An 18,467-nucleotide genomic window follows, 5' to 3' on the forward strand; every position below is an offset into this window, starting at 1 on the left:
ATAATAGCACCGGCATCACCGCTGCGTTTAGCAATGGTTGAGAAGGCAAATGGAACACAAGCCGGGGAGACTTGTGCTAAAGCTTTCACCAGAATAAAGCATCAAGAAAATTTACACTGAGAAAAGCATTCAAACCACCATACTAAGCGAAATTTACATCATTGGCAAGAACAATATTTTGGCAAACACACCCTTAATGTACATCCACTATATTTTTGGTTGCCTTATAATATCTATTGTATTATCAAAAACTCTTTGAGAACAGTTCTTTCTGTCTTTGGATCTCATTATCTATAGTATGCAAAGCCCTTTTGATATTAAGGCCATATTAAAGCTTTGGGTTCAGTGCACTGAAAATGTCAAACAATATAGTATAAAGCTCAAATAGTTTGACAATATCTAATGCACTTGTTCTTTTCACAGCATACATCATTCAAAGACAAACAATGTGAAACTAAAGCTCTTTTAACCGTGAAAATAGAAGAGAGGGAATTTAAAAAATGAGGACCTCTAGATAATAATGCCCCAACAGAGGTAACAAGACATGAGAATGAAATGTTTTCACCTTGTCCCCTGAGTCTGAGATAATACTGCACAATATGTGGTGAAAAGGAGGTAGTAATGAACATACAAGAACAGAACACTGAGGTAGGTAATCAGTCAAAAGGGCTCAACGACACCCTTCACTCCAGTGGAAAGTAATTAAATATAATGAAAATGTATCACAGTACATTTCTGACATTCTTTTTAACATTCATCATGGGTGAGCTTTGGTTTAGGACAGACAACGCCAAACACAGGTAAACAGGTAGAAAGTTGTAAAAAAAAAAAGGAAATAAAATGTTATAATAAACATTCATACAAAATCCTGAGGTAGATCCGAAGCAAAAACACATCTCCTCCATCCCAGCAGCTGGCTTCCTGATCCCTTGTGCCTCAGGAAATAACCATGTCGCTCAACTCGGGAAGAAAACAAGGAAGAAGTGCTGTAGCTTCGGCTGCTGCAGAGCAGACAACAGGCCGGGTGATGTCAGGATCCAGCTGCTTGGGACGTGTGCAGGGCAGGATGAGAGCCCTCCAAGGTGTAGCAGAGCCGGGAAGCATCAGGGGCGGAATGATGGGCGGGATGACTCAACATCTCCTCATTTTCCACTTCAAAAGACTGCTTCATCTCAGCAACAGTGGTACCATCATCTTCCCCAAAAGATTCTGGTCTGGAGCCCTGGCTTGACGAAGGGTTGCTCATCTCTTCGTTGCTTTCTTCGTTGGAGTAGTGTCCAGAGTCTCCCGTCTCTTGGCTGCCCTCACTGGTGTGAGAGCTCTCCGAGTGAAGTGGTCCATAGATGATCTCCCGGGAAGAAGGAGGCAGGGGCGCTGAGCTTAAATTCTCGTCATACCTCAGAACAGTTTTGCCAGTCTCATACAAACTGGCTCTCCTCTCCACCTAAGGAGATTAAAAAAAATGATGAGATAGAAATTAAGATAAAAAGAAATCTGATTAAAAAGAAATCTGCTTGACCAGAATAATGTCACTTACATCACTTTGCACTGGATTCCTGGTCTCCCTCTTGAAGAGCAGCCACCTCTTGCTTTGATTCTTGTTGCTGACTGGACCGGCACTATTTATGACCATATTAGATCCACCCTAGAACACGTGAAATATGTATGTGAAATATTTTTCAATGGTTCTGTGCTCTTTTAAAAAAAACATGCACAACATGTGGAACTTAAAATTCTATTTTGGAAACCAGTAGTCATCAGAAGCCCATTTCCTCGTGTACTCGTTTTGTTTTACTCACCTTGGCATCTAGAAAGTGGCGACTTATCATGGGTATAAGTGCCTCGACATTCTCTGTATGGTGCTCATTGGGCAGGGACATACCAACATCTGGACCTTCACCAGCGCCTACTGCAACGACTTTGTGGCTGGAGGATTTTCTATTAGTCATACAAAGATAATGATGTAAACAAATGTCATTGTTTATGTTTGATAATATAACAATGAACTGTTTTTAATTACTTCAAAATGATTATAATCAGTACCTTGGTCGGCCCTTGCTGATGAGGATCAAGGCACACATAACAATACAGGTCAAGGCGATGCTCACACCAACAATGATCCCTGTCATTGACCTCTGGTCTATATGGTACAGACCATCAGAGTACACTGGAAGATAAACAACACAGTGTTTCAGGTGGGACATAATTACACATTAGCTGCACTTATGGGAAACAATTAAGATACAGGGGAGAGATAACAGAAGTTCATACTCTCACCCTAGAGACTGCTGTTTAGCCAAACTTCACATTTATGTATTCCCAACAGGCCAAAATGTACTAACTACATATGTAAGTATGAGTTAAGACCAGAATCTGATGTCTGTCTATATATAAAATTATTATGCCATAAAAATGTAAATTTGCAGTAACTACAAAGCAGAGCTAAAAACCAAACCAAACCACAGTAACTGCACTCTGACTGTGCAGTTACGGCATCATGGTTTTTCTGTTGCTGCCCATGCTGTGGTTACTGCACTCTGTGGACTCTAGAAGCCACTGACGTACTTACTGCACGCTGTCACAGAACTCTGTCAAGTAGATAAAACTACATTTATTTTATTGATTCCAACAGAATACAAATAATTCCCAAAACCTATGAACTCAAAATAATCAAACTAAAGTTTATTTTCTTGAACAAAGAGGAAAGCTGAAAGAACACATTTTGTTAATAGACACTACACTTTCTCTGCTTGCTCTCTGTGGGAACTGTTGGGTTTCGCTCTATAATATTCTAAGGTCTTGACCTTACCCTGTAAAGTGCTTTGAGATAATGTATATTATGATTTGGCACTATACAAATAAAACTGAATTACCCAAAGGGAGAGTGCAGTATCCAATTTTGTTTAGGTCTTTCAATTTGTATATTGTAGTTTTGTTGATGCCAATGATAATGTGTAATCAATAATCAGCCTAAAAAGACGGGAGCATTACAACTTCTCTAACTGTTACACAGTTTGTCAGACACCCTTCTCAACTTCACTGTTTCTGTAGTTACTGCTCGCTGCCTTTGTAGGGCACTGTTGTTGTTTGCAGTTCATGGTCAGCACTGGACTGTGTGCAGGACTAGAGGTGCGTTAAAAAGTACAATATGCTTTTATCAGAATAAAACAAGGAACTTCTCCATATTACTACCTTAAATATGAAAATACTATAACTAACATAAAAAAAAAATTCAATAAACAAAAACTAATAATTAAAAAAAACAAAACAAAACAAGATTTCCAATCTAACTTGAAATTTGAGTACAACTCATTTAAAACTCACATTTATGGTCCAAAAATAGAGAATTTTTTTTTATTAAAAACAAAAACCTCCATGTTCTATTATGCCAATACTGACCCACTCTTTTGTCATTAATTAACAGAGTTAAGAAGTGTTGCTGAACTACGCCTCCTGGTGGTTTGTTTCCTACCAGAGAGGAGACCTCATTCACTCTTACTACTCATGATAAATCTAATTAATAAACTAATGTCGGAATCACAGGTTTTTTACATATGTACAGCAATAAACAACAGAATGCAATTTTGTCAACACAAGATGCAGAGCAGAGATTACATAGAGATGGACTCAAATTAAGCCTAAGCGGCCTTAGAAGTTCCATATGGAAAATTCACTCCATTTCAATTCAAGCACTTATACACTTATACCAGAGTTATAGCATTATTTTAATATAATAATAATAAACAAATCAAAGCCATCAAGATGAGACGCCTCATGTATGCTTCAGTGCTTCATGATGCTTACCTGTTGTGTCCGGGGAGCTGTCAGAGTGCCTGGGGTTCTTGCTCCTGTGGGTGTTTCCACGCTTCAATGCCAGCTCCACAATGTTAGAGAAAGGCCCATCACCGACCTGATTGGAGGCAGAGATCTTCACCAGGTATACGTTCCCCGGCTCCAGCTTCTCCAGCAGGGCCATCGTATGGCTTCCTGTAAATGGCAGCAGAATCAGACAGTGAGAATTAGAACTTGAGGAAACTAATACTGGTGCACTTAATGTTGCGCTGTAGAAAGCATATATCATTTTTATAGCTCCCTATGACAGGTACGCTTGAAGCTGCAGGGTTCAGGTGATACACAACCCACTATAGCCAGTGGTGAGAGAATGTCCCTATGTGGTTGGTGGTGTATATCTTAGGTATTGTAGAATGAATAACATTGAGCAAAGTAAAATGTATTAAAGAGCTTCCAGAAATCTAAATGTTATTATTGTTTAAAAATTGCCCAAAAACACTCACATACTCATACTATAGGGGATAATAGTGTTTCATTAGTTACCTTATTTATCCTTACTTTATTTACGTGATCAAGTGTACTACTCACCCTCCCTTTGCATTATTTGCCAGTGTCCAGCCAGCCAGGCTTTCTGAGAAGCGTACAGGATGGTATAGTGTGTAACCACCACATTGGACTCTGTGGGTTCCCTCCAGGACACCAGAGCAGTGTCATCCTCAATCAGAGTTACTCGCAGTCCTGCAGGAGGGTGGCTAGGTGCTGTACACAGAGAAGTCACGTTCATAATAAACATGACTTAGAGTCTGCACCACAAAGGAAACAGTGGGGTACACAGAATGCAGCATAATTATATTACAGTAATGTCCAATTTATTACCTGCTGGCAGGGTTCGGTGGTAAACAACAGAACTCCAGGGACTCGACATCTGGTCCACATGGAGACGCACAACAAACTCATAGCGAGTGTTTGAGTCCAGATTCTGAACCATCACGCTCTGCTTGGTACTGTGAACAAACAGCATTCTTATATTATGAGCATTGGGCAAGGAATAATCCAGAGCTAGTTAGTGTATGAAATGTACAACTGTAAGCGTAAGTAAGCTTAAACTCCAGTGTCATCATTAACACCCAATGATAAACCTTATCCACACATCATTTGCAAACATGTAATACCTATGCAACCAAACCAAAAATATGTTTTGTTTCATGCCAGGAGTAAAATACTAAATTGATTTTGGTTCTCATCTTACGTTTGTATGTAGCGTATGGCAGAGGCGTTGTGGGTGCCCACAGGTGTACAGCGGACTGTATAGCTAACAGTCTTTCCGGAGGGGAAAGCAGGACGGCTCCAACGCAGGGACACTGCAGATGAATTGTTGGCCAAGACAGTCACGTGATCTGGAGATGGAGGGGCTGCTGCCAGTTGGTCTCTAGCCGCTGAATGACGAAAACAAAATGTATATTTTCATCACATTTCTTAATTTGAGAAGAGGTTCTATGTCAATTTCAACTGGAAGTTGAAATTCTGAAAAAAAAAAACAAAGAGAGAACTGTACTTACACACACATCCCGGAGTACTGACTGTTTGGTCTGTTTGATAACCATCTCCAGCTTGACCGACAGCTAGAATCTTCACATGATACTTTCTCCTCGGATCTGGAATACAAATAATCAATTTTCAAACACAACTGAAGGTTGCTCAAACTGACATTACAATAACTGCACAACCCTTTCACATGAATAGCCCAATAGGGGCTAAATAACTTGGTTAATAATGCCAAAGCCTGAAAAATCATCATTAAAATACCAAAAGTGATGGGTAACAAACAGAGCAGCATCCCTTTGATACAAGGCAAAGTGACACTTTGACAGTTAGCTGCAGGAGGGGAAGTTTGGAGGTTATAACTAGCAATCTCCTATGCATGGACAATACACGGTCTCCTGAGTCACAACCACTTCTCATTTATCATGTGTTGTCATGTGTAAGGAGCATGAGAAAGATACACCAACCCCAAGGCACAGTAAATAAGGTGACATGATCAATAACAAACAAATGATACTTTGAAATTCTAGATATTACAGAAGATATTACAACTATAAAACCCTATTAGCACTAGGTTGTGCTTTAAACACAAAACAAACTAACTAACTAACTTTGGAAGAGATGGAAGTGGTAAAATGTGATCTTTGTATTGTGCAATTACAATAATTATGGACACAAAAGACTGTATCAAGGACTGGCTCAAAGGCATCAGAGAGATCAATGAGGTATAGGGGTTAGGATTTGAAAAAAAAGACTACAACTGCCCCAACCCCTAAATCAGGACATTTTTAGGGAGTGTTAAGATTTGTTTTATGCCTCCAGTGTGAAAGGTCAGTGCATGGGTATTGACCAGTGAAGGCAGTGTGTCCAAGCCTGTTGTGGGGGCTGGGCCAGGGGCAGTGTTCAGCTGCTGGGATCCTAGGCCCATGGGACTGGGGGGGGTTGACTGGGGTCACCAGGTCAGGCTAAGATAGAACAGAAGGAATCTGGGCGCAGAACTGTGGGATAGGAGCTGGGCCCCTTTTGTTTCCCCTTTCACATTCTTCCTACTGGCCTTGTGTTATAGCCTTCAACTTGAAAAAAACATGGCTCCAAAACAGAAGTTATATTGAGAACAATGATATTATGGACTATGTAAACCAGTGACGGTGGCTTGTGTGATCGCCGATACAGAACCATACTAAAAAGGATTTACATTTTGAGCAAGTAATTACTACAAAAACATTTGAGTTAGAAAATTGTTTCTAACAATCTTTCCGTTTCTATTTCAACTTTTTGGTTATGAACTGAGTTGGAGCCAAACTGTGCTTGAAGGCTCACATCAGACAAAATATATATACGCTGTTGCTCATAAAGTTGGAATAAAATATATTTTAGCTCTTTCCATGAAATGATTGTGACAATGTCATTTATTTCATTTCACCTGGGTAATTGGGACACATAATGTAATCATTGCACCTGGTCAAAAGTGATTACTGATGCATTTAAATAGGAATAAACAGAGGATTGTGTGAACTTATATATATACTGTATATATATATATATATATATTGTTGATCAGTATAGCCCTGGTTTATATTGCATATAGATTGCTGTGGGTTATTTACATGGACAGCACAGACGACCAGCGGGGGTGGGGTCCTAAACCAAGACTGCTGTCTCACGGCTAGAGGTCAGTGGCTCGGACCAGCTCTGGCCAATCCCAGGGGTCTTTGTTTGTGTGCTCCAGTGTCCAGCTAAAGGGGGGTAGTGACCAGAGTCTTAAAGGGCAGGTCTGGCCCTGGATACAACACAATGGCCAGGGGTAATTATGCAAGCTGCAGGATGGGAATTGGTGGTGGGAGGGACATCTGGACCCTGACCTCTAACCCTGGGAGCCAGATCTCACACAATACTGGAGAGGGCTTCTGGTTAGGCAAGAGGGCTCAGCCAGGACAGAGGGTGAAAATGCAAATGCAGCATCCAACTGCCCACTGAATGAAACTGGGCAGTGCAAAAGACAAGTAATCTGTCATTCTGTAGTGTCCACACCCCAACACAGGTCTAGAAGGTAGAAATGTGCTGAAAAAGTCAAATATAATCTTATGTTTTTAATTCACTCCATTATCCTGTGACCCCACAACTTGTCAGCTATATCAACAACAGTGCATCACTCACCAAGGCCACTGATGGTGTAGGTAAAGGTTTGAGCCTGCAGTTGGATGTTGGGCTGCTCTGGTTGGCCTTCCTCATGGTAACACAGCCGGTAACCCTGGACAGCCACAGATTCTGGGGAGGTTTGCCAGCGTGCCACAATGGAGGTGCAGTTAAGCGGCTCAAGTTGAAGAATAGGGGCTGAAGGCACTAGGGGGAGGGACAGCAGGCATGGGATCAATAAACACTCATATTTAGAATATTACTGAGCACAAAGGAAGACTAAACCCTGAACAACAAAAAAGAATAGCATACTGGGTGTAGGAAAAGCTGGGTAGATGGAACATCACTTCATTAAGACAATGTTTTTTGAAAGAGTCAATTCATACTGAGAATTTCAGGTGTTTGTTATAATTTCAGCTGCCATCTGGAAGAAAATCACTTTAAATATGCAGCTAGCTTTGTAGTAACAATAACCACTGTCCTCAAATCAAAAATGTGGAATACTCTGTGATCAACACGTATGCCTAAATATATAACTAAACTTCTGAAAACAAGAATTCGAGCTTTGGTGGACTTCTCTCTCTCAAATTAAATCGAAGGCAACTGGACTTGTATTTGTCTGTGGAAGACGTTTCGCCTCTTATCCAAGCGGCTTCATCAGTTCATCATGTATTGGTCTCTCTAGTCCGCACTAGTCTGACGAACAGGACAAACAGCCTCCCCCAACACACCAGGCCATGAAAAGAGGCTATTCTTTCCCCCACATAGACGCCTGAGGCCCTCTCTTTATGACCCATGACTGAGGCCGCTCTAACATCACTGACAGCGAAGGGCAAAGGTTCCTGGGTAACCAACACAAAGACTGTGGGACAATGCTACAAGAGCAAAGTCTAGTCATAAGCCGGCCACTCTGCATGAGCTCTAGTGACCCCCATGGTATTCTAAGAGCAGAAAAACACTGATGTGACAAAAGCAAAAGGACAGCCAGTTACCAGTTTGCCACCATGTGATTCTATTACTCTATACAATGTACTTTTTAAATTTTTTTTTTATTATTCTATAGAGGATCCCTGCCTTTGACCCAATGAAATAAATTCAAACCTGCAAGAAAATTTAGTAAGAAATTAAGTGAAAAAAGCTCTATACAACCGTGTGATGAGATTGCATCGAAAAAAATCACATATTACTTTGTAACACCAGCTCTCAAAATATCGTGACATTTCCATCTCAGCCATCTGCAGGTTTACCTTTATTACTGGAGGTCTTAGGTGTACGGTGCGAAGTCCATGCTGAAGGCTCACACCAGCCCACACGGGTGGCTGCAGCCATACGGAGCAGATAGATGGTATCAGGCTGCAGACCCTCCAGCAGATATTCAGTGCTATTCTGAGGTAGCTCCACAGAGGTGACAGTGTTGTCTGCAGCTGTACGATAGGATAGTCTGTATGCAGACACCCGACCACGGCTCACTTTAGCTGGGAGCAGCTGCCAGTTCACCTGGATATCTGTTGAGCTGTAGCTGGTCAGACTAAGCTCTGGGGTACGCAAAGGCACTGCAGAAAGACAAGGACATCACAGATACACTTGATACTGATGTGGTTATGGATTTCTTCAGAATGCAAACTTGCTGGCAAAAAGCTAGACTGTCATATTTCTATCTATTATTCACACAAATTTCCTGTTAGTGAGTAGAATATACAAGAAAACTGTGTAAACAACAGCACGCCCATCCCCCTTATTTCCACTCAAAATGTGCTCTGAATACACACCACTTGCATGCATGTTAGCTTAACTACCAAAGTGATTTATTGCATGGAATGCTGGGAGGCTCAATGCTCTATGCTTACCATCCTCCAGGGTATGTTGACTGACTTGGTCTGACATACGACTGGCTCCCATTGGCATATAAGCCACGATGTAAAAGCTGTAGTTTCGAGCTGGCTCAAGGTCATCGATGATATAACTGGTCGTGTCGTTGCCAATAACAACTTGGTATTCCTCGTTGTTTAGCCCTGACATGCAACAGATCAGAAAGTTAGGAAATAAGTTAAGATTATCCAAAGAAGAAGACATTTCTATGAAAGGCTGTCAAGCCTGTACCATGTAAACAGTCCGTGTATTGAAAGTCTTGATGCTTGTAGTTTCTGTGTGTCAATCATCCTTTCTATAAACATGTGCAATGCTAGGCACAGCAACATAACTGCTTCCAGGCCTCTTGAAGCAAATTTAATTAAACATCTAAAAACCTGTTTACTACAAAGGCAGACTTGACTTAATAGAGTTATCTAACTGTCAATTCAATGCATAAAGTTAAATATCTCCTTACATTACAAGTTCGCAAGACTGCGAGGCTTTTAAAAAGCTGCCCTGTCCCTTTAACTGTGAGCAGAATGAGCTGGGGAGTGGACAATGGCTTGACTAAGCCTGTTGTTATTTCAGTGAAGTTGCCATTCTGAGTCCTCCTTGACCTCTGCTCTGTGCAGCATCAACAGATGGCCTTCACCAAGGAAAGTTGATCACATGTGAGAGAGTGAGATTGCTTATTGTCGTCGACTGTCATCTCTCATCTCTTCACAACTTTATCCTTCTTAGTTCACAACAGATTTTTTTTTTTCCTCAAATGCAAAGCCTCAAACATAACTAACTGGTTCTTCCTCTTGGTCTCACCTTCAGCCTTCATGTAATGGATGGAGTAAGCAATGACTTTGTCTGCATTGTAGAGTGGTCTCTCCCAGGCCAGTAAGATAGCAGAGCTTGAGATGGTCTCAGCATGGATATTTCTTGGTGCACTGGGTCTGTCCTCTGACATGACAACAATAAGGCGAGCCAGGGACAGCACTGAACCCTGTTCACTTTCTGCCATGCATTGATAGATGGCATCATCCTCAGGGATGATCTGGGTAATCACCAATTTACTGTGAACCAATAAAAAACAATAAAAATCAGTACAAGAAATCAAAGAAAAGTTACTTCAAGACATTTCAATTTAATCAACTTAGGGAAGTTGATGTTATTTATTTTTGTTTGATTGAGACCATTACTCCTGTTGTACAATACCTGTTATACATTTTAATCCTTCCATTTAAGTGAACCTCTTCTCCATTCTTTAGCCAGCTGATGTGTGGTGGGGGCACTCCCTCTGCTTGGCACATAAACCTAGCAGTGCCTGCTCTTGGACGGGTCTGGCTCTCAGGCCTCTCAACAATGGATGGTGGCTCTGAAACAGAGGCGTAAAACAAAAGTAATGAAAACAGAGTCTATTGCTTATTATGTATTAACAGACAAAGCATTAACTGTTTGGCACCTTGCACCTAACAGTTTCTCTACAAGCAGACATTGACTAATTATTATAAAAGTATAAAAGTATAAAAATTTGTTCACATCTGCAAAAGCTTTTGGTTTGCTATGGGAATATGGAATACAAGATTTAGGCAGAAGATGTGGTCTAAGGACCCATGTGCTATAACTACTTAAGAGTTTACAGTACCTAGAACCGTGAGGTTAGCTGCAGCAATAGTGTAGTTGCGGGTTCCAGGGGTGGTGGCCCTGCAGAGGTAGACTCCACTGTGCTTGGAACTGACATCACTAATAACCAGGTTCCCATTGCCCAGCACTTTTGCATTGTACACATCAATGGGTTTACTGTCAGCACGGCTCCAGGAGATGATGGGCCAGGGGTTGCCCGTGGCCACACACTCCAGCACCACAGTTTGATGAAGAGAAACTGTGACGTTCTGAGGTCCAGCAATGATTCTGGGCCTCTGACGTGGTTTAGGACCAGCACCTTCACAAGAAAAGAAAATATTGAAAAATTAATTCAGAGTTGTCTAAACAGTGTGATAGTTTTATGTCCAGTATCATGGTTTAATCAGATGTAATCTCTTTACCTTGGTTGACTGTTAACATGGCTCCTCGACTCCTTAAACGGCTACCGATGTTAGTTGCCACACATCGGTACTGTCCAGCATCTTCCAGTTGTACATTGTGAATCTGAAGGACTCCATTGGGCAAAACGGTAATTCTACAAACACACAAAGGTAACATTAGGCAACATATTTTGGCAACATAAAAACAGGCTCCAAATACCTGACAAAATGAAGTTTATTAAATGGGGATAACTGTATGATGGTGTCTAAAATGACGTGTCCGCGGTTACCTGTCCGTCTGTAGTGGTAACGTGCTTTGGTTGAGCTCCCAGGTGATGGTGGCAGGAGGGCTGGAGGTGACCGCACAGGAGAACCGTGCCACTGACCCCTCAGTCACCGCCATAGGCACAGGATGCAACACAAACTCTGAGATACCTGTGGAAAAAATTAATTAGCAAACAAGGCCGGAAGTATCAGCAGCATCATTTCAACTATAATCTACCTTATTAACATACTGGGCCATTAATGGGTATTTGTTTTAGTAGTGGGCTACTGCATTAGATATTTCACATGATCATTTACACAAACCTATTTTGCAGTTGTGATAGCCATACACTAAATATAACATTTTCTTCCCCTTTTGGTAAAACATTATACATTATGCATGCAAAGCCCTGACTTTGATGGATGTTAACTGATTCTATGAAAGGAATTGATTTCTGTAAGACACCATCATCTTGCTTTTGCATAGATGAGCTATCAGGTCCCATACTGACCAGCTGGTCCAATCAATGGATCAATTGAAGAATGACAGTGAATGATGCATTGTTATAGATAAAAACTAATCAATTTAGCTTGGATAAGAAGGACTGCAAGCAACCACTAGGAATAGAAAATACCTACAACAATATTGTAATACAAAAGTAAAGCTATTTCTTGCAGAAGCCATGGATGACCCATTATATAATGTAAATGTGTCTACTTAAACCCTGATATGTAGACACCGATTAAGTATAAATATACTTGCTTTACAATAGCTTAAATAGCTCCGCACAGTTTGCTGAGTCACATTCTGTTTATGTGCAGTCAAAAGGTCTTTCAATAATCACCACAAATAAAGCAACCCCCAATCTGCATCAATCTGAAGCACACTATAAGATATGACCAGTGACCTTCATTCATTAAGGTGATAACTCTCTCCCTTCCCCCTCACTCACAGGAAGGAAGTCAATATCATGTTAAAGAAAATCAATACCCTGTACTCCCACTGAAACGCCACATTCAAATCCTGAGCTTTGGGGGATTCAAATTAAAGAGCAATCCTTTCATTTAAGACCTAATCTCATCAATATTACACAAATAAACTGGCAACCCTGTTTATGTGAAGTGCATTAGGGGTTTAGCCTACACCAGGATAAGATATGATGATCCTTTGTGGTTGGTTTGTAAGGTATTCCTCGGAAATGGCAGTATGTTTTGGTGTAGGGTTAGTACATGACAGCCAAATCCTATGCCAAAATATATTTATTATCTTCCAAAGGTCAGTATTGTCAGAAAGTCAGGAATAACCCCCCTATTCTGTCTCCAATCAACATGCCTGACTGGTGAGCATCATGAACAGCCCTAAGCATCTGGTAAGAAATTTAAAACAATACGTTGTTTACTCTCTTTTGGGAGATGAGAACAGTCCATGCTTTTATCTTGCTGGGATCAGAGACGTAGATGGTGGGTGTGGTCTGCACAGACTGATCCGCTAATTTGGTCACCTCTGTTGTATAGAACGAATCAATGTCTAGGTCAGACAGCACAAAGGTTTCTCTAAAGAGGTCAGAGTTCGCTTCAACCCCCTGTCCATTCAATTTTAGCCCAAACTGGGCAGCAGATCGAAGTCAGTTTATCACTGGTCCACAAAAAAGAATCTTGTGAGTCTTATGTTGTTTATATCGTCTAAAAATGCTATAGTAGTAAAACCTTATAATAGGCAAAGCACATATGTACTAATTTTGCAAATATTGTAAAAAATATATGACAGATATCTGACACCTTCTGTAAATCTAAGAGGTGCTGAAACTGGTGATGTAGTCCTACCACTGCAAGGAAAATACTTCCTGTATGTAAACGTGTTTTGAAAGGACCAACACTATTTACTGTGGAATATCGGGCCCACTCATTCACATGACAAACTGGCCTTTCTTTTACAAAAGGGCTCTGCTTGATAGGGCAACAGAGGGACTGGTCGAGTGAAAGGGATTGTGGGCTGGGAGAGAGAACAGCAGGACAGCCCAGGCAGAGCAGGCCTGTGACATCACAAAGCCTTTCCCCACTGACCCATGACCCCCAGGACCTCTGGACAGAAGGGGAGCAGAGAGGAGGCCCATCCTCCACTCCCCGCCTACAGCTGACCAAAAACCTTTAACCCTTTCACTGACAAAGGCTGGACACCAGGTCAAACTTGACTTTTGAGGATTTTTATCTGGTCATCTAATAGAAAAACCTTTTCTTGCCCATCAATAGATTGGCAACAGTCACAACAAGACTGTTAGAGAGTTGGTGTGTGAAAAAACTGCTCAGATTTATCTTCCTGTTGGTATTTCTGTATCTATAAATCTCTTCCTGCATGATAGTTGTATCTAGTTCTTCATCATTTTGTTCTGTTGAGTATCAGGACACATTTCCCAAAATGTCATTGTCATTGTCAAAATCAGTATATTTCAGAAGGCCATGCTTGTTTCCATGACACCAGTCATGGGATATCCCTTCTAAGACCTGTGGAAAGTGGCCATGGTAGGCCAGGCCCAGTGAATAGACACAGCTGTCCTGACCACTGATATGTGGACAAACAAATGCCCTGGAAACCTAGCCTTTTCTTCTGGAGCAGTCAGGGGCACTCCAAACAAAGGCTAAAAGGCAAATGGCCTTTCAGAGATTCCTCTGTGTAGCAGACCATTCAGCAATTACACAGCCACGCTCTGCAGTGACAATGCAATCCCACTACCATGTGAGAGAGAGAAGGCTCATTTTTAACTTTTTTCCAATGTTTCCTGAGCTCTTCCATACATGTTCAAGTGGTATTTTCCCTCAAAACAAGGATGAGATAGTGTACTCAGACTCAGGGATACCTTTTTATTGTGTATTTATGAGCTTTTAGATTGACTCTCCATCTACCTTTAACTGTCTCTTAAAATGTTCCTATAACTGGACTGACAGCTTTAAACTCAAGCATGGCGAAGTCTGAACATGGAAACCCAGACTTTAGAGGTTTTTACTCAGTAAAAAAAAGAGAGAGGGGTGAGGTACATCTGCTTCCCATCTCCAGGTTAATAACCCATGAACTTGCTATTCTTTTGCCAGCATGTTGACACTACAAAGTGGATATCACCAACAAGTCTAACCCACTCCAACTTGGTCCCATCAGTGGAAAACAGGAATAAAGTCCATGCTAACCCATGAGGATTCGTTTCACTCTGAGCTCCATACTTACTTGCGATAGTCAAATGTGATCTTTGGCTTAGGATAGCTCCATATTTGTTCTGGGAGAGGCACTGGTAGAATCCTTCATCTGAATCCTCCTTGGTATGTTTTATCTTTGGTATGTACAAGGAGCCGTTGGGCAGAAACTGTATGTGCTCACTTTCTGCCAACCGAACCCCATTCTTCAGCCACTTGATTGAGACTGGAGGCTGCCCATGAGCCTGACAGTCCAACACAGCAGGGTCCTTTGGTAGTACAATAACATCACTGGGCTCTGTGATGAAGGACAACTCGCTGAAACATAAAACACCTAGAGGAAAACAACAGGAACATTATTAAAGTGTGTATTATGTTTCTGAGTAATAGAAGACTAAAGACAGCTGCACAACAACAATAACTATGTAGCCTGTGACACACCATACATATTAACTACTACAGGGGTATTAAGGAAAACTATGTTTCTATTGAAGGAAAAGATTTTGAAAAGACCATAGAGAATGATGTTATCGACAAACATTAATTTCTTAGACACACTGTTATGTCTTCACACAAATATTAAAGTAATAGCAGCTGTATTAGTTAATATGTAATTTGCTATCCTGATAAAAAGAAAGAAAGGGAGAAGAAAAACATTTATCTTTCGTAAACAATGAGGAGTTTTAATATTTGCTGCCTGTCATAAACACCGGACATGAAGGTGGTGAGCATCCAAACCGACGTAACGTAACTGACATAATGACAGTGAAGCACTAGACTCATAGAAAGTACACAGATAAAGTTAAACAACTTGTCTTGTTATCTCCTCTTAGTCAATGTGGTTCAAAAACAACGTTATCTTTTAACAAAATATGTGTCTGTTTCCGCAGCTATCGTTACGTAGGCAGTCGACGGTCCGTCCGCGGAGCACAAATCAGGTCAGCACACTTAGTAACAACGATAACATCAATAACAAAAACAAGACACTTACTTGACAAAGGAAGAAACAAAACAAAAAGCAGCCACTGCTGGTAAACTTTCATCTTAAACTTCGCCATTTATCACGACTGTTGTGTCATTTTTCTTCTCCACCTCGAACCGCCGCTCTCCTGCGTGCTGTCCGTAGATCCCCAAAACCACGTCTGCCGGCAGCGGAGGACCAGCAGCTCTACCGGGGGGAGCCGGGGACCCCCTCCACCCTCCAGCGCATGCGCTGACAGCACAGGCCAGACGCAAGTGTGTGTGTGTGTGTGTGTGTGTGTGTGTGTGTGTGTGTGTGTATGTGTGTGTGTGTGTGTGTGTGTGTGTGTGTGTGTCAAAATGGGGTCCGGGGACCTCAGGGGCCCCCGGGAGGAACCTCTCTCAGAATGCGGAACTGGAAACTTTCCACAGCAGTTTGATTCACTACACCTTCAGACTGATGCAGCCTGATTCTTTCCTTTTAGACCCTCACCTGGAGCCGGAACTGGCAGCTCATCAGGTGTACTACAATAACCAAACTTGGTCTCAGTGGCCTAATAATCTTCACATTTTTTTCTTTGACATAAATAACTGTGAACTTTGAAAAGTGCTCACACACAAGAAGTAGCCTAATGCACTCCCTCCTGAATTATATCCTTGTGTTTAGCCTCCCCTATGTATGTTACACACTTAATGTGTGTCTGTGGTAACTGCTGTATGTGACTGAATTGCCTTATTGTTATTATCGATTAATCTGCTGATTATTTTTGTGATTAATTGTTTTTTGTTAATTGTTCATTGTTAACTGTTAATTGCACATCACAACTCCATAAACATCTTTATTGTAGTCTTGTTATGCTCAGCCAACAATCCAGCAGCAAAAATATTTTGTTTACATTCATATATGACAAAGAAAAGCAACAAATCCTCTCATTTGAGAAGCTGGAATCAGAGAATATTTGGTGTTGCTTCACTATTTTTGCTTGAAAAATGAATGAAACCATGAAATTAATATAATAATAGAACTAATTGATTATTTTTCTGTTGAGCACAGGTTTTCTGGTCCAGGCCCAACTTGCTTAACTGTACCTAAAAGTTGCTTGTTTTCTCTGACCCACATTTTTCATTTCTTAATTTAGCTGATATTATCATTGTATTTCTCAATGTTGTTATTTCACTACTGTCTGTCCTCATCCAAATCCAAGGAAGAGGTATGTTTTATAATTTGTAAAGCCAGGCGAGACAAATTTCTGATCTTGGACTATATGAATGAAACTGACTAGATTTGACTTAAGTTGAGAGTTTTCACTTCTTTTAGTTAAATTGTTAACACACTATATGAAACTGAAGTGCACATAGGCCCTACATGTCAAGCTCAGATAAAGGTCCATAGACAAAATCCCTTCATACAGTGATTTTCAAACTACAAACTGATTAGTAATCAGCTACTGATTTCCCCTGTCGTAACTTAGCTTAGTGAGATCTTTTCTTTTCTGTTTATCAGCTGTGTAAGACAACAAAATAAGATCAACATAGTAAATTATCAGTTACCAAGGGCCACTGGTAATAAGGTCACACTGAACAGCATCTGCTCCTTCCACAGAACCTGGTAATTATGAAGAGGTATTGATGGCTGCAAGTCAGCTGCCTAATTAATTCAGATATTGATCCAGCGACCATGCCTTTTGACAATGACCCTCCCGTCTCCCAGCCCTCATTCAGTAGCAATACAATGGGCTCCAGCTGTGAGATCAGCCATGCTGCATCAGCAAAACACACATCCACTGGTGCAGGTAAATGCAGTCATCACATTCAGACCGGGAGATGTGCCTTCTAAAAGATATTATATAACTCTTATTCTCAACAATATCTATGAATGGTTGTGTAATGATTTTAAGGGATTACTGTCACAAACATGCACCAACCACACTTCAATATCCAATCAAATGAGGAGAGCAAAGTGTAATTATGTATTGATTAGAGCTAACTATTGATTTAATCATCTAAAGCCTCATAGTTATAATTCAACACTAAAAACCGATGGTCAGCTAAACATCATCCCGTAATATGTTTACTCAGTAGTTTAGATTTTGAGATCATTTCATTATTTATACTAAAGTTAGGGAGAAGCGTGTGCATCTACGATTATGTATTCAGTTACATTTTCTTCATTAGGAAACACACTTACATTGTAGTTTAACTAGTTCAACTAGTAAGTGTGTTGCTGCGTTCAGATAACAGTTATTGACATGCATCAGTTAACAGAAATGTTAATTCTGTGGATTGAAAAGAATCGTTATTCTCACAAAAGCTCCAGTGATGATTTTAGCTGTGGCAAGGAACCATAGTTTAACATTGTTTGGTTATTGATATGTTGTATACAAACAGGAAACATGATCATGTATCCCTTGTGAAATCTGTTGACTCACGTTGTCAAATGTTGTGGTGTGGAGGTCGAGGTTACTGCTGTGCTCCACATGGCTAGAGGTTGGGCTGTTTGGCCATGATCAATAGGGTTAAGGTCATTAACATGTTATGAATATCACGAGGCCCTGGGAAAGCCGAGCAGAGGACCAACGAACTGGGCTCTGATTGGCTGGAGCTTGTCTCTAGGAGAGGCCACCCCCCACTGACCTCAGAGGTCATTTGAAGAGCTGATGACCTCTAACCTTGTGTCAAGAGGGTGATGGAGAGGTTTTCTTGCGTTTGCATAGACTTGAAAGC

The 18,467-nt window shown here is 40.9% G+C and overlaps 1 protein-coding gene across 1 annotated transcript; it reads right to left on the reverse strand.

Annotated features, from left to right (window-relative positions):
- Positions 1–774: 774 nt before the first annotated feature.
- LOC111229739 (protogenin B-like) lies at positions 775–15,841 on the reverse strand. The gene is made up of 19 exons (XM_022756209.1): positions 15,775–15,841; positions 14,818–15,117; positions 11,627–11,771; positions 11,358–11,491; positions 10,958–11,254; positions 10,528–10,687; positions 10,138–10,385; positions 9,318–9,482; positions 8,718–9,023; positions 7,492–7,677; positions 5,352–5,447; positions 5,042–5,228; positions 4,669–4,796; positions 4,381–4,551; positions 3,805–3,987; positions 2,044–2,167; positions 1,800–1,938; positions 1,538–1,645; positions 775–1,444 (listed from the first exon to the last, which is right to left on the reverse strand). Exons 1-19 carry the CDS (start codon positions 15,839–15,841, stop codon positions 1,031–1,033), a joined length of 3,558 nt encoding a protein of 1,185 aa, XP_022611930.1. The 3' UTR covers positions 775–1,030.
- Positions 15,842–18,467: the final 2,626 nt, after the last annotated feature.

This window comes from Seriola dumerili, unplaced genomic scaffold (genome assembly GCF_002260705.1).
Source record: "Seriola dumerili isolate Sdu_G_001 unplaced genomic scaffold, Sdu_1.0 BDQW01000242.1, whole genome shotgun sequence".
NCBI lineage: Eukaryota > Metazoa > Chordata > Actinopteri > Carangiformes > Carangidae > Seriola > Seriola dumerili.